The following is a 15,300-nucleotide window of genomic DNA, read 5'->3' on the forward strand; positions in this document are numbered from 1 at the left end:
TTACCCTTCCTCTAACTACATTAACTGCGTGCTTGTTCCAGATCAGTGACTCTTAGTACTGAAAACAGAGAAAGTGAGTAAACCAGCTTTATAGATATACTCAGCAATGGCAGCTTACATATAGGATTCCTTATGCGATGACACAGACACACTGACCTTGGAAGCCTTCATGCCAATATATGATTATTGGTCACATTACTAGTAGAAAAGAAATACTCGGCATATGTGTATGTAACAGATGTTAGAAGTCTTCATACATCACAAGTGACGTCCAGGATTTTAATATTGTTTTGGAAACAATCACTAATGCCAGATATCAGATGAGTCAATGGTAAATACATATGGAGGGATTTGTTTTTCAGGAAAAGCCTGAGGTAGGAATACTTGTAACGAGAACTTACCTTGAGATATTGTTGCTATGAGAATGGATTTTATGTTCACTTAATTTAAGACTGTAAAGTACCAAACGACTTTTGTAGTCATACATAGCGCAGGCTTACTAGCAAACTACAGTTAGGTCCATAAATTTTTGGACAGAGAGAACTGTTGTCTAGTTTTGGTTCTGTACATTACCACAATTAATGATAAATGAAAACTCAGATGCAGTTAAACTGCAGACTTCCAGCTTTAATTCAGTGGGTTGGACAAAAAGATTGCATAAAAATGTGAGGAACTAAAGCCTTTTTTAAGACAATCACTTCATTTCAGGGGCTCAAAAGTTATTGGTAATTAGAAAAAAAGTTGTCTGTCCAATTATTTATGGACCTACCTGTACTTAGGTAACATGTACCTACACAAAGTGGGTATTGAATGCATACACAACACACTCGGCACAAAAAGAGCTATTGGCTGTAATGAAGAAAGATCTACACCTCCTTCTTACACACAGGGAGACTAATGGTCACCGATTAAAAATAGGACATGCTGCGATCTGCTTTCTCCAGTCATTTAAATCCTCCTAGAACACAGCAATGAGCACACGTACATTAGTCTGATCTCCTAACCGAACTACACTTGTCTACAGCAAAGCTACATTGACATGTAAAGTCATAAGGGTCAAATGTTTATATGCAACCTAACAAAAAATTAAATACACAAAATACATTGAAAAAAAGGTAATAACACAGTATTTTGGTTTTATTTAGGATAGAAATGTAAGAATATAGTCTAAAATCTGCCAGAGGAGTATAATATGGAACATACTGAGAAAAGATGCTAAATACACTGTATTTGACCTTTAGAAAAAATATTAGTAACTTTTCTTTATATAATTAAGCAAAACTGAGGACAAACCCAAACCAAGGGCTACGTGAGGTGAAGCCAGAGAAAGAAAAATGCCCCAAACAGAACGCTGGTCTTTGATAGAAATCTGTCAGTAAAGAGTGAGCCATACATTTTGTGGTTTACAAGTTACCACTGATGAGCACCCAATTATACACAGCTTACAAACCTCATCTTCAATGCTCTGCTTTGCCTGCCCGGGGCTATGATGTTTGCTGGGCTTTTCCTGTGACCTGCTGACCTTACACATTATCTCATCTAAGGTCATCCTTCAGGCTACAAATTAAATAAAACTAACACACAGCTTCCTCTGAAGTTCAAAATAAAAAAAAAAAAAAAAAAGACATACATATGTGACCAACAGGATTATCCCCAGCGCTGTGGATTGTGCCTGCAAGACATTATGGACTGACTATAAAACAGTCCCAGCAGACTGCGGCTGTAATCCCTGTCAATAAAACAGACAGGGTTGGTTCCCTTTTGACCTCATGAGAAATTAAACATTTCCCAATCATTTTAATGTAAATTTGAGGCATGACTGTGTGCGCAGAGATGATCTGTATTATATTCACACACTATGGTAAAATGGATTAATTTCAGATCAAACGTTAAAATACCGCTGACCTGAGCCGGACCACAATGCATTGCAGGCTTCACAATCAGCTTACAGCTTACAATGTAATAAAATTACAATTGAGATGGAACGGTGCCTACAATGCTGTCTATCCCATAAGGCTCAGAGTGTCCTCAGCTTACAAGGGATGCCCCTTCTGCACTGCTGTCCCCTTTAGGCTCTTGTGAACAAATGTATTACAGAGGTTGGTGAAAGGGATGCAGTCCAGAGGTATTTTAAAGACTTGCAGAGTGATGCACACAGTCAGAATGGATTGAAGAATACTGTACATTCAATATCTAACATCTGTTTTTCATCTCCTTTCCCTATTGTTCTCTTTTTGTTGGAGTGTAAAAGTGTTTAGCTGTGTCAGAGAATGCTGACTCTCTCTCCCAGAGCTCTCATCTCTGCATCCTCAGGTTCAATGGTAGGTTGGGGAAGAAGATGGGGAGGGTACTGGATACAGTGCTCCTCTGCGTATGCCTCCCATCGAGGGTCATCACTTTCATGCGTGATGTAGCGCTCCCCTATCTTGAACTCCAGTTCACGCAGATCTAGCCAGGTCTGGTAATCCTAAAGGCAAAAATAATTGGATTAAAAAAAAATGTAAAAGCCACATTTTGATAATATTAAACAAAAACATGCATTACAAAACAGAAGCCTCATGTGCAACATATGGCAAAAAAGTTGCCCACAATATATGCTTATGTGAAGCAGCATCTTAGACTCTTATCAGTAACTTGGTGTGTTTAAATTGTTACCTCGCCCAGGTAAGCTAGCACTTTATAGACCTATGATTTACTCATCCCTTTGACCTAAAAGACAAATTAACCTTTAGGGAAGTTTTATGTGATGTAGTCACCCACCTCTGAGTGAAGCCCACCTAATAAAATACTTACCATCCTATCTATTACAGTGATGAATGCCATTCAACCTTGCAGATGGCTGTACAGCCCTTGTAAATAGAACATCCTGGTTGACTTCTTTGCTTAAAGAGCTCATCTACTGCGGTCATGTTTGTTACATTGGGTGAGCCTTACTTCCCTAAATAGCTAAACGCCCCGTCCAGTATGGCTAACACATGAATGGGAGCGTGGATGTGCACAAGCAGTAAGTAGGAAGTGGTGCCAGTTGGAAAGTTTTTTTTGCACAGACTGTGTGGCACCAGGCATGACACAGTGAAGATATGAGTCCAGTTAACTTAAGGAAATTCTGATTATCAGCAGAAACACACCTTTTGAAATTTGTTTAAAAAAAACAAAAAATAACACTGTAAATGTTTACCATATCATGCAATGCTTACCTGTAACCAGGTATGGTTGAGGGTTTTGTCCACACTGTAGCGTTTCCTCATCTTTACTTGCAGCAGGTTATTAATGAGGTCAATGGCTAAAAAAAACACAAGCAACGTTGCTATCAGTAGTGATCACATCAAAAATTACCACCTGCCCTACCACGCATCCTCTTCTCTTCCCCCCTAACTTTGTGATGATATACTTTCACGTAAAGAAATGACATTGTCATTCCAGGGCAGAAAGTGTGTTAAGACTACGTCCTATAACTCTCCCCCATCTCCATAACATAGGGAAGTGTTCTTAAGTACAGGGACACAACCGGGCAAGGATTAGGATTTTCATGGGAGATTACAAATTCAATGGGTCAACAGATGACAGTTACTTTTCTATTTACACTGTTACATTGATCCACAGATCAAATTGATGAGCTAAGTCTGCATGTCAATTTAAGAAAAAAAAATATTTTGGTCTATAGTATTAGTCTGGTCCTTTATTGCAGATAAAAGAAGAAAGCTGAAGTGGTAAGAATACATTGCTCTATATCTGTAGTATACATGCATGGTCTGTCCAAGCTATAAAGGAACATTTTAAATTACAGGAAAATAATGTGTGTGCACATAATATATTAGCTTGATTTTGTCTTGTGATAGATGCTCACCATCAGAGGAGGTCTCTCGCCAGGGATTTGGGGGATACATGAAAGCCGCATTTTGTATCTGGTCATGAATATCCTCGTCTTCATTAAATGGGAAAGTCCCACTTAAGCTGACATAAATTATTACCCCCACAGACCACATATCCAAAGATCGGTTGTAGCCTCTGTTCCTCAGAACTTCTGGGGCCAAGTAAGCTGGAGTCCCAACCACGGAGCGCCGGAAAGATTTCTCTCCAATGATTCGTGCAAAGCCAAAATCACACAGCTTAACCTGGGATACGATATTGTAAACATAATTAGTAAAAACTAGCATTCAAGATATGTTGAAGATTTACAAAAGGTAAGAACAAGAGTTAAACAATGGTGGTTTATGTATACTCAGCTGAACTACCACACCATCAGTACATGTCTAGTATGAACAGTATACCGAGTCAACTGCAGCTAAGCCATGATTTCTCTATCCTACTGACTACTGGTGCTCTGGGAAAAAACTGTGAAACTGAAAGGCAAGGTGAATGGCTAAGTTACAATCAGTCAATGCCCTGCATAAAAGATGCACCTTGTTGAACACTGTAAAGGACCAGATAAGCTGAAATAACCAAAAGACAAACACCTTAATTCAAACAGTGCCTAAAGAATAAGGTGATATATGTGAACAAATGACACATACAACGAACTTAGAGCATTCACTCACATAATCTAACTAAAATGCAGATGTATTACTCTGTAAATGTATGTACAAGGCTAGATTGGTTAACAATTCAAAGTCTGGAGATCAGAATTAGCCTGTGAGCCAATGAATCAAAGGTAGTTTATTGTCCACAGTAACAAGAGAAGAAACCCCATTATGGCTTAAAAGAATGATGATATAAATGTTATGGTTTGGGGTAGCTGTGCTGTTTTAAGCTCTGGAAACTTGCTGTCATTAGGTCAACTATGAATTCTGAATTATAGCAAAGTGTGCTTGATGAGAATTTGAGGCCATCCGTCCAAAAGCTGAAGCTAAAGTGCAAATGGAACTTTCAACACAATGACAATAACTAACACACGAGAGAATCCACCGAGTAATGTCTCAAAAAAGAAAAGAAGGGTTATGGAATGGCCTAGTCAAAATCATGAACGTTGTAGGGGATTTGAAAATACCTATTCATTGGAGGAAACCCACAAGCAAAATAACATTTTTGAATGAAGGCCTAGAGTTATTCAGACACTGGTGGGAAGTTACATAAAATGCCCACCAGAAGTACAAGTCTGTTACAATATCCTCACTACACCATTCCAGCTACTTATAATTTTATTTAGTAAATGATTAAAAAGGACAATGTTCCTTTATTTTATATTCATGTTCCCCATTTAAATACCTGTATTCTTTACCTAGATTTTGATGTGAATGCACCCTAACCTAAGGTATATGCAGTGAGCTCTTTACAATGCAGATTTTTTAGTCCAATATTATTGTGTGTGAATATTTACCAAAATGAGATTTCCAAATAAAAGCACTTCAAGAAATGAAATGTTGCTTTAGGTTTCCCTATAATCACATCTGTTGATTAGGAAAATAGTGTACAGGACAACAAGGGCTTCAGATATTAGCCTTGGAAAGAGGTGGAATATTTATCTTAGCTTGTATGGTGTTGTTTGTTTATCACTCCTTTGATATTTTTATCTTGTACAAAAAAAAACGTAATTTACCTGAGGAAAGGGATCTGCTGAAGCAAGCAGCACATTTTCCGGTTTCAGATCACAGTGAACAATATTTTTGAAGTGAAGGTGTCGCAGTGCTACCAAAATCTTTAAGGAAACAGAGAGATTTTACATTTCATTAACTGCATTCACTTCTCGGGATGTGAAAACAGAATAATCATATACTAACCTGTGTAACCAGGAATTTGGTGATCCGCTCAGGTAACCTTCCCTTTTCACTGGAAAGGATCATCTCAAGCATGTCCCCGTGCAACTTCTCCATTACTACAAATACTCTTTCTGGAGTCTCAAACATGCACTCTAAATTCACAACTCCACGGTGATGCAGGTTCTGGAGACCAAAAATACATGCATATGACATACTTGTATAACAAATGCACACAATGTCCTTTAATACCCTTTATTTCTAACTTTGAGCTAACCAGAACTAACAGATAAATAAGGAAAGAGTTAGATCCTTTTGGGTATTTATTGTCTTTTAGCTACCCACTGGGGAGATTTCCCCCCTCTTTCTGCCTTGATGAGCTAACAGGAAAAAGTCCACCTCAAAATTATCACAGAAATGCACTAGAGGTGAATGGAGAGCCATGTCCTCATTTAACCCCTAGTGCCTGGGGATCCCTCACTGTCAGGAGGATTCCCAGGGCTGTGCTCATGTCATGATTCCAGCCATGGGAATCATCCTGTCATTGGGATAACCTGTAAAAAAGAAAAAAAGTTTAGTTACTCAAACACACACATTTAATAAAATAATTTAACATTAAAGCCTAGTCCAATTTTTTACACATATTTTAACCCTTTCAGAGAATGAGTAAGGGGTTTTATGTACCCCTGTACTCATTCCCTGAAAGGGTTAAAAGTAAACCTTTTATAAACGCTTATGTAAAATCGCAGCAGTTCGCATACAAGTCGCATATAAACGTGGTAGGAACTTTTAAATGTGTTTTTAAATCCGTCCATGTAGACCCAGCCTAAAAAATGGAATGAAAAATGGAAAAATTACTTTTTTTTTTATATTCAAGGTATATATTATATATGTATGTATTATCCTAAAGCTATATTTACTCTTTCCACTTATCTTATCTGTATTCAGGGCCTGTGTTTTGTGTTTTTGATAATGGGCTGCACAAGAACTCAATCGCGTGCAATGTACCAGAACAATCAACTGCAACTCCAGCCTAAAACAAAATAAAGTTTACTATTCGGAATCAGTTAGTACTGGATGGCTCTGATCAATAAGTCGGCTTCCCACAGCCCTTCAATTTTGACATCCTATTTGCTTTTCTTTATTATTTATTTTTCCGAGCCTGAGCTAGCCCTTTACCAAAATCATTTTGCAAATAATTGATTACCTAAACTCCATTTTTTAGATAACCTAAACACTGATGTGTATTAGCTTATATACCCTGGTCAGTTTTTGTTAGAATGTTATGTGTAATCCCATACTATGTGACGTGCTAAAACAGAGCCTAGAATACTAGAAACAGGAGGTGCAAACACCAATTAACTATAAATGAAGGCTCATAATGATACAATTGACACTATCACATAACACAAGACAGGTGTGTATTCTGCTTTACAAACACAATTATGATGTGTGGACACATTGCTAATGTAACAGGTACTCAGGTGTCCAGTCTTAAAGGAAAAGTGGGTATAGTTTGTTATGTCTGATTTTAGTAGAACAAAAACCATAGCCAGACAGTATCAAGTTAAAGCATGTGGAAAACAAAGTGCTACAATAATTCCACTTCTTTTTATAATTTAACTTCAGATCTTGCAAAAAATATAAAATTACTTAGTAAAGGTGATGTGTTTGTGGTAAGGTATATATATGAAAGATCTCCTGCACTAACACAGCCTGTGTCACTTTCTACCAAACAGAATTTAGGCCTACTATCAGTTATACACATAAACTATATACACAGTTTTTTGTTGTTTTTTTTTGTGCCCTATTGTTACTCTTACTTCTAAGACCTGCGCATGCACCATAATGTGACAACAATATATTGAGTCACTGCACACAACCGGCCCACTCTCCCATCTCAGGCTCAGAGCCGCGGACTACCCAAAGGGCGGGAGAAACATCCCTATTGGGTCGTAGTTTGCCCATGCCTGTATTAGCTGGTACTGCTTGATAACAGACAGATTACAACAAATAAAGTCTGTCCAACTCCAATTCCTAAGAGCCACACACAGAATGGAATGATCATACTAAGCCTTTTTCGGACTTCTAGTAAGTAAATCATCGCCTTCTAAATCTATGCTGGACGATAAATACTAAAACTTTGTGCTCATCCTGGCCGCTAAGAGCTGGAGTTGGACAACCCTGATCTACACATCCATGTGTTTGTTTTCTAGCACAAAGCTGTTCTAGATACAAGTCTTGTCATACGCCATCTTTAGCTATCAGGAATAGAAACCAGTGGTGCTGTCCCACAATTTGGAAAACCATTGGAACATTCTTAGCAGAAGGAATATATTAGATTACTGGAGAGGACTGGAAAATACTGCAACCCACAAATTGCAGAACTATAGACATCCGACTATAATAAAGTATAAATACAGTTACTAGTAATGACAATCTACCCTTAATAAAGTCTGAATTCAAATCTTTTACGAGCAACATCAGCTGTATTTATCTTTAAATTTGGGGAAAAGTTGTAGCCTAAAGACATGTTACCCATCCCAGCCAATCAGAATGTCTTTTTTTTTTTTTTTTTGGGGGGGGGGGGAAATGGTGGATTAATTGAGTTCTACATCTTTGGGCCCTGGTGCATGTGCTTGTAAAGAGTGACATATGACTAAGTTCTATTAGGCCAGGCACATATAGGAATGGTGCTATGTAATCTGTAAACCATTGTGGGACATGTCAGAAATATATCAATGTAAAAATAAACCGTCTGACTAGATAAAGGAAACTTTGTGCACACGTGAAAAGGTAAATAGAGGTGGAGTAATATAGTTGAACATAGCAAATGCTTCAAGTGTATTAATAAGTAATCTTTTCCAGCAACCCTGAAGTGAATGTATAGCCAAAACTAACAGTTTGGGATAAAGTAGGGAAGTGCTAACACCCAAGACAATTTATATTTTTCTGTATATGCATCATCAGGGAAAATCTTTTTTTTGCTTCCCATGTCTGGGATGAAACAGAAAGGTAAAGGAACTCTGCCAAAGTGGGAGAAATGACCCTCTTACGCTGGACGTTCACTATTAGGTTATCCTTTGTTTTGTTTTTGATCAATATTATGATTTTACAATCAATTTAAAACTTTCTTGTGATTGTCTACAGGTACCTGGGGTACAATCCACATGTTCGATCAAAGATCTGAATTACCATCAATTTGACAATCATATCTACTAGAAATATGAAACACAAACCAAACTGGTCTTTTATGTAAAAACAACAGTTAACTAAACTGACAAACAACATTCTGTCCCATTATCAATCGTAAACAGAGATGTTCTGATCATTTTATGAACTATTAAATGTTTAGCTGGTGTCCTCATTGAAAGTTTTTCCCAGATGATGACATTGGTTCCAAAGAGGAATGAATTTCCCCAATAGGGACACACATTGCAACAAATAACAGATGTCAACTAACCCTTCCCCACTCTATTCAAAATAAGTAAATTAGGTTAAGTATCTGAGGAGTAGTATAGGCAATAAAGTAATTTGTACCTGTAAAATGGCAACTTCATTCCTCAGCTGGCTTTCCTGCTTAGTAGGAAAACGCAGTTTGTCTATTATTTTTATAGCCACATCTCGGCCTGTTTTACGATGCTTTCCTGAAATTGAAAATAAATTTACAATGAATTTATAAGACATATTGGAAAAATCTAGTTACCACATTGGACAAATATGGACAAAGTGTTTTTGATAGCAGGTGCAAAACATACCTCCATATACAATACCAAACTGTCCTGATCCAAGAACCTCATCTGGAAAAATCTGGTACACAGAGCTAATATCCTGTGGACAAAGCATATAGAAATGTTTAAACTGAAATTAGGCAAAGAGTGTCAAATTAGAGGTACATACCACCTAAATGCCTCCTACATCTAACATTCCCAAGCAACACATTTCTTAAACACAATGCAGCAAGCCCAAAACCTTTACCAGTAGCTTGCTGAGATTGAAAAATTTATGAACATGTAAGATCTCAACCTTTCTCTTAAAAACATGAATAGCAAATTTAGGGAAAATGGGCATTAGTGGTTTGAATAATTCTACAGAGGAATAATAATTTGTTCGTAAAGAAAACTAGAATACTTACCAGAATTGAAGATTGGGACTAGGTGTCCTCTCCCCCTTTCCCTCTCTTACCCTACCACCTTTTACTCCCCCCCCACCCCCCCCCCCCCCAATGGATCGCTGCCCCACAAAGATTATTCTGATCAGTCACAGGAGGTTACCCACTATTTTACTACTATTTTCAGTGGCAAAGGGGGCTGATTCAACCCATGCTTATCATCTATTGCTTTAAGTTTTTATGTTGTCAACATTTTATTCTATCTCTGGAAAGTTTGTACTTTCTATAAATGTACTGTGCCACATGTTTTAAAACAGAAATATAAAGATATTATAATAAAAAAGGGTACTTACCACATTTTCCTGCACCTGGCAGTTAGACACAGAGATGCTGATGGAAACATCACCTGCAAGAGACAAATTAAAGTTAATTCCACGGGTTCAAATTAAAAATACCAATCGGTTAGCATATGTGCAAATTATAGCAAGCCCTGAGTTCACATTAACTTTAAACATTTGACCAAATCTTACTTTATGAATGGGTACAATCCAACTTGTTTCATTATGTAATTTGCAGAAGTATATTTACAATAATATCCAGGCAAATATTTCAAAAGACATTGCTTTTAGTATTGACTGCCTGTTATGAAAACTAAACAGCTCAAATCAGCTCCCATACATTATGATTGCATGCAGAATCAAACCTAATATAAGGTTACATGTAGAAAAGAAAAAGAAAATGCTTGTTCAACACTTAGGGAAATCAAATCAAAGGGTCAGGTTAGTGCATAGGACCCATTCCTCTGCCTTAGGTAAAAATAAACATTTCCTGCACAATAAATAACACTTTGCTACAGATATATATGGTAGAGAAGAACATACGGTGTTGGCTGCTTCCTCCATTCGCTCCCTTAGGATTGACTGGCATTAGTGCATGCTGTATGGCAATTTCCCACATCCGTGCCACTTCCATTCCCACTCCACTGTTCACCACACTATTGTTTCCTGTCTCAGGTACTGTCAGGGGAGGAAGACTTTCCCCTACATAATATACAATATTAGCAGTGGTAATTTCAAAGCAATGAGGGTTTGCACCAGGGGGAAGCAGAGAAAGGTTTTTAGCAGGTTCCAGGCATAGTATCTCAGAAAGGGGGATTTCCTGCAAAAAAAAATATATATACATTCAATATTTCATGTTATTAAATAAAACATACCGAAGTGAAACAAATGTTTTAAAGTAAATAAAAACAAGCAAGTTCTTTATTTTAAAACCCCAGACTTCAAACTTTAAAACACATTTTGCTCAAAAGTACTTATTAAACACTATGAATATGAAGTGAAATGATTTGAAGCGTTCTAAAAAAAAAATTAGTTAGTTAATTAGTTTGGACCTAGCTAGATCTTTTTTCTTAATAATATCTATTTTTAGATATGTGCTGGAGCTGGGCAAGAACTGTGACCAGTGCTGGGAAAGGGTTTATTAGGTTTCCCAATGAACCATCAATTTTCTTTAAGAAATAATTTAAATATTTAGTATATCACACATGTATCATTAATCCCACCCTTGGTGACAAATCCCATAGCTTTAGAGGGCTCAACAGTATAAAGAGAAAAAAATGTAATCATCACTCCCTTGCTGGTAAGATAAGCAAGATGTTGCTTCACTGATGGCGATTGACATTTTGTAGCATTTCAATCAGTGAAAGAGACTGGCTTATCTGGACCGGAAAGGAGCAACACACCCTGTACACATTACAGGATAGAATTTTTTTTTTTTTTTGCACTACAGTGCTTCTTGTCTAACCATGTGATAAAAATGTTTACAATTCAAGAAACTGTTAATAAAGTGGACTATTCACGTAGTAATTTTGTTTATTATTATTAACTTGTTCAATCAACTTAGTCTAAACACAATCTAAAGATTCACCAGGAGCTAAGCAATTCACCACTCACAAGTTCATTACCCAGTTGGATTTTGGTAATCGTAATGTTGAAAGTGAGCAATACATTGACAGCTTCATTATAGAAGGAAATTTGCAACCAAACTAAAATGAAATTAAACTTTGTCAAACTTATGTGAACAGTGCAGAGTGGGTGTGAGTTGGTGGGGATAGGAAATTAAGTGAAACTCTTTTCCCCAATTAGGTTAACCAAGCCAAAATCTTTTGGTAACAAACATTAGATCAGGAACATGCAAATTTTTAACTTTAATTTCTAAGTAAGTAAATAATACAAGTTAATTTATCAGATGATTGAAAGGTTTTTTTTGGCATTCAGTGAACAGATGATCTTAAAAATATCATAGTCAGTACAATTATTTAAAAAGCAGATTTCATGAGGACCTTAAAGCAACTTTCTAGCTACTGCCTGTATATGCCAAACATAGATGCTAAAGGGAATGCTGGTGATTATTTCAGAACTCATTGGGCACTATGCAAGCGAGTGAACAAGGGCTTAAAATATGATCTCACAAATATTTCTAAAGCTAAATGGGCATATATTTTCACAAAGGAATGGAATCTGTGCAATAACTGGACACCAGTGTCAAATACATTTTGAACAGAGAGCTTAAAATGACAATTAATACATAATAAACTATATATAAATCTACAGGTCTCAGCACATTTTTTTAAAAAAGCCTAAAGGCAAAAGTCAGCAGTCATTTTGTATGTTTCGGTTAATATTTTACTATTTCCCTGAGAAGTGTCAGATGCATATACTTTTCACACAGTAATACATGCTTGCACAGCACCTGCAATGCTCATCTATGATGCTATATTGTAGCATGACAATCACCTAATTCCCCATTTCTCTAACTGTCACTGCAAACTGTTAATTACCTTGTAGTATTTGCTTCCAGTATCGTTCTGAAATAAGGTTATACACTTGCTGTCCAGTCTCCAGTAATGTCTCTTTCTCTGCCATAGTAAAGAAACATATCGATGACAAGTTATAAATAAACTCTGAAACTTTTTTTATCACTCAATTACAATCAAAACATTTCATGTTAGACAGGTAAATAGGTTAAAGTGGTGAAAAATAAGCCTGTCAGATTTGTAATGCTATCTGTGTTCTTACTATGGAGTTTTCATCGGACTTTCTGTGTGAGGAGATCTCTCTAATACAGGCTATACACTGACCATTATCTTCCAAATATCCATTGCATTGTACTAGGTACCTATTGACCAGCCCCGTTTTTTTCCGACCACCCAGGTGATGATCAGGAAATCCCAATTAAAGTTTAAGCAATTTAGATTAATGAAACATCGATCTTTTGATGCCCTATAGATTTGATGCTTATGAAAATCTAACCTTTAATCTATCAGAAATATCAACAAATATATAGCCAACAACAGAGATCCATACAAAAACATATTTTGTTAGGGTGCAGGGTCTGAATCTCCGACTATGGTTTTATGGTTGTATTCTTATTTTTAGTAGGGGCAACACAGAGATGCAAAAAACACAGAAATAAAGACACTTTTTATTTACTCCTTCATTTATTTAGAATAAAACACTAATTATAATTAATAATACATTTACTGAAGTTAGTATTTGATAGCTTTTCAGTTATAAAAAAACAGGTAGATGAATTCTTACCAAAGTATCTTTACTGGTATAATGCACCATCCAACCTTCCTTCATAACACTGCTGCTTTTCCGCTTTGTGTGTTTGACAGACTGAACCACTCTCATCAAGGGAATGTTATTACTGGCTGAAGGACTAAAATAAAAGAAATACTGAAATCAATATGTATTTAATGGTTCACCCCTGTGGAGCATAATAAATGTACTTAGTGAGGTTTTTGTTTTACTCCCCACATTAATATAGTACAGTGTATGTACATATAGCTGTTTCTTCACATATTTTAAAGTAGAAGCCCTGACCCCAGCCAACAATTAGGCATTATCGTAGGAACCCGAGGTTGGAAAACACCACCAAAAATTTGAGAGACCGACTACAAATATTTAGTTCCTTGAATAGTAAAACACAAGAAAGAAAAAGATTGTATAGATAGTTTAAAGAGACATGTATGAAAGGTCAAGCTGCAGGTTTGGATATCACTGAATGGTCTAAAACCCCATTAGGTCACAGGAAATGTCCAGTCATGACACCACTATTGTTTTGTATTTTTACTATTCATAGTCCAGCTAGAACACAAAAGACTTTTCCTAGGCTGCGTACACACATTCAATAATTGTCCTTGGAAAGATCTTTCACGATCCTTTTTCAATGACAAACGACTGCCCGATGCATGAATTACTGCTGTACATACAGCGCCGTTCTGCTCTATAGAGAGGGGAGGGGGAGAACGACGGAGTAGCACCCCGCTGCGCTCTCTCCACCCTTCACTTCCATTACGATTGGTCGTCATTCATGGAAACCTTGTACACACACCAGATTCTCATCCGATAACAGCCCTGAGGAATAACAGACGATAATCATCTGACGCGTGTACGTAGCCTTACTTTATACCACCCACTGAACAGCAGACTGCATATCTTAGCCAAATGTGAATTCAATATTTGGCAAACACTTTATTCTCGTGATCATGTGAGATTTCTGCAGTATTAGAACACATTTATTGGTTATACTGCTCACCTCCTATATACAGGGTAATATAGCATGTCACCACTGAGTCATGAAAGGTTTCTCTTGTTCCCAATTACCCCCAAATCTCTCAGGTCAAATGCTGACTGGACTTTTTAAAGTGAAGATTGACTTTGACTGTACCAAATCTGAATGAACAAAACCAATTTATTCTTAAAGCGGCCACATATGTATTGATATGATTCATTTGATATTCATTTGATCATTCAATGAATCTAAAATTATCAAACTGAATAGGAACCCAACTACCGACCATTCATTTGATTGATTTAGTAAGATTTTAGTTTGTTTGGCAGAATTTTAGTCACAGTTTCTGACTGCTTGAAAGAATATGTCAGACAATTGATCATACAATAGATCAATTAAATAGATTGTGTTTGATGTCATGTTCAATGATTACCAGGAGTTGAATTGTTTGATTTTCTAATAAATGATAAGCCACCTGTTTGCAACCTTGACATTTTACAGAATGTTTTAGCTTGTTACTGACACCCCCACTTTCTGCTGACTGCACACCTGATAATTCGGTCTGATGTGTCTTGATCTTGGTCGGGATCCTGCATGTCTCCATTTTCACTCTGGCATCCACTTCCACTGTCTGGTGTTAGAGGTTCATCAATATCATCCATCGGACAGACTGGGTCACTTTCGATGTCACTTAACTCCTCCATTAAGACATCGTCTGCTCCAGGGCTTAGCAAGTCTTGAAATGCAGAAACATACATTGGAAATAAGGAAGGATATCACACACTTAATTCAAACAGAATAGGATACTTCACAGTCGTTTAGGATAAACTTGTAAAAGATCGGTTTGATGTATATTATTTTAATAATTTATATTAGGGTATTTAAGACATTGCACACAGGGGCCATTATATTTGTGTA

At 36.8% G+C, this 15,300-nt stretch overlaps 1 protein-coding gene across 1 annotated transcript in view; it reads right to left on the bottom strand.

Annotated features, from left to right (window-relative positions):
* Positions 1-1,116: 1,116 nt before the first annotated feature.
* Positions 1,117-15,300, bottom strand: part of PRKD1 (protein kinase D1) — a 72,577-nt gene continuing 58,393 nt past the window's right edge. Inside the window, exons 6-17 of the mRNA XM_072427396.1 lie at positions 14,932-15,118; positions 13,404-13,527; positions 12,644-12,721; positions 10,686-10,962; positions 10,158-10,210; positions 9,452-9,524; positions 9,234-9,340; positions 5,718-5,879; positions 5,537-5,635; positions 3,848-4,115; positions 3,198-3,283; positions 1,117-2,467 (exon numbers count right to left, since the gene is read on the bottom strand). Coding sequence (XP_072283497.1) covers positions 2,264-2,467; positions 3,198-3,283; positions 3,848-4,115; positions 5,537-5,635; positions 5,718-5,879; positions 9,234-9,340; positions 9,452-9,524; positions 10,158-10,210; positions 10,686-10,962; positions 12,644-12,721; positions 13,404-13,527; positions 14,932-15,118 — 1,718 coding nt within the window. The 3' untranslated portion in view covers positions 1,117-2,263. The remainder of the gene's footprint in view (positions 2,468-3,197; positions 3,284-3,847; positions 4,116-5,536; positions 5,636-5,717; positions 5,880-9,233; positions 9,341-9,451; positions 9,525-10,157; positions 10,211-10,685; positions 10,963-12,643; positions 12,722-13,403; positions 13,528-14,931; positions 15,119-15,300) is intronic.

This window comes from Pyxicephalus adspersus, chromosome 12, assembly GCF_032062135.1.
Source record: "Pyxicephalus adspersus chromosome 12, UCB_Pads_2.0, whole genome shotgun sequence".
NCBI classification, from domain to species: domain Eukaryota; kingdom Metazoa; phylum Chordata; class Amphibia; order Anura; family Pyxicephalidae; genus Pyxicephalus; species Pyxicephalus adspersus.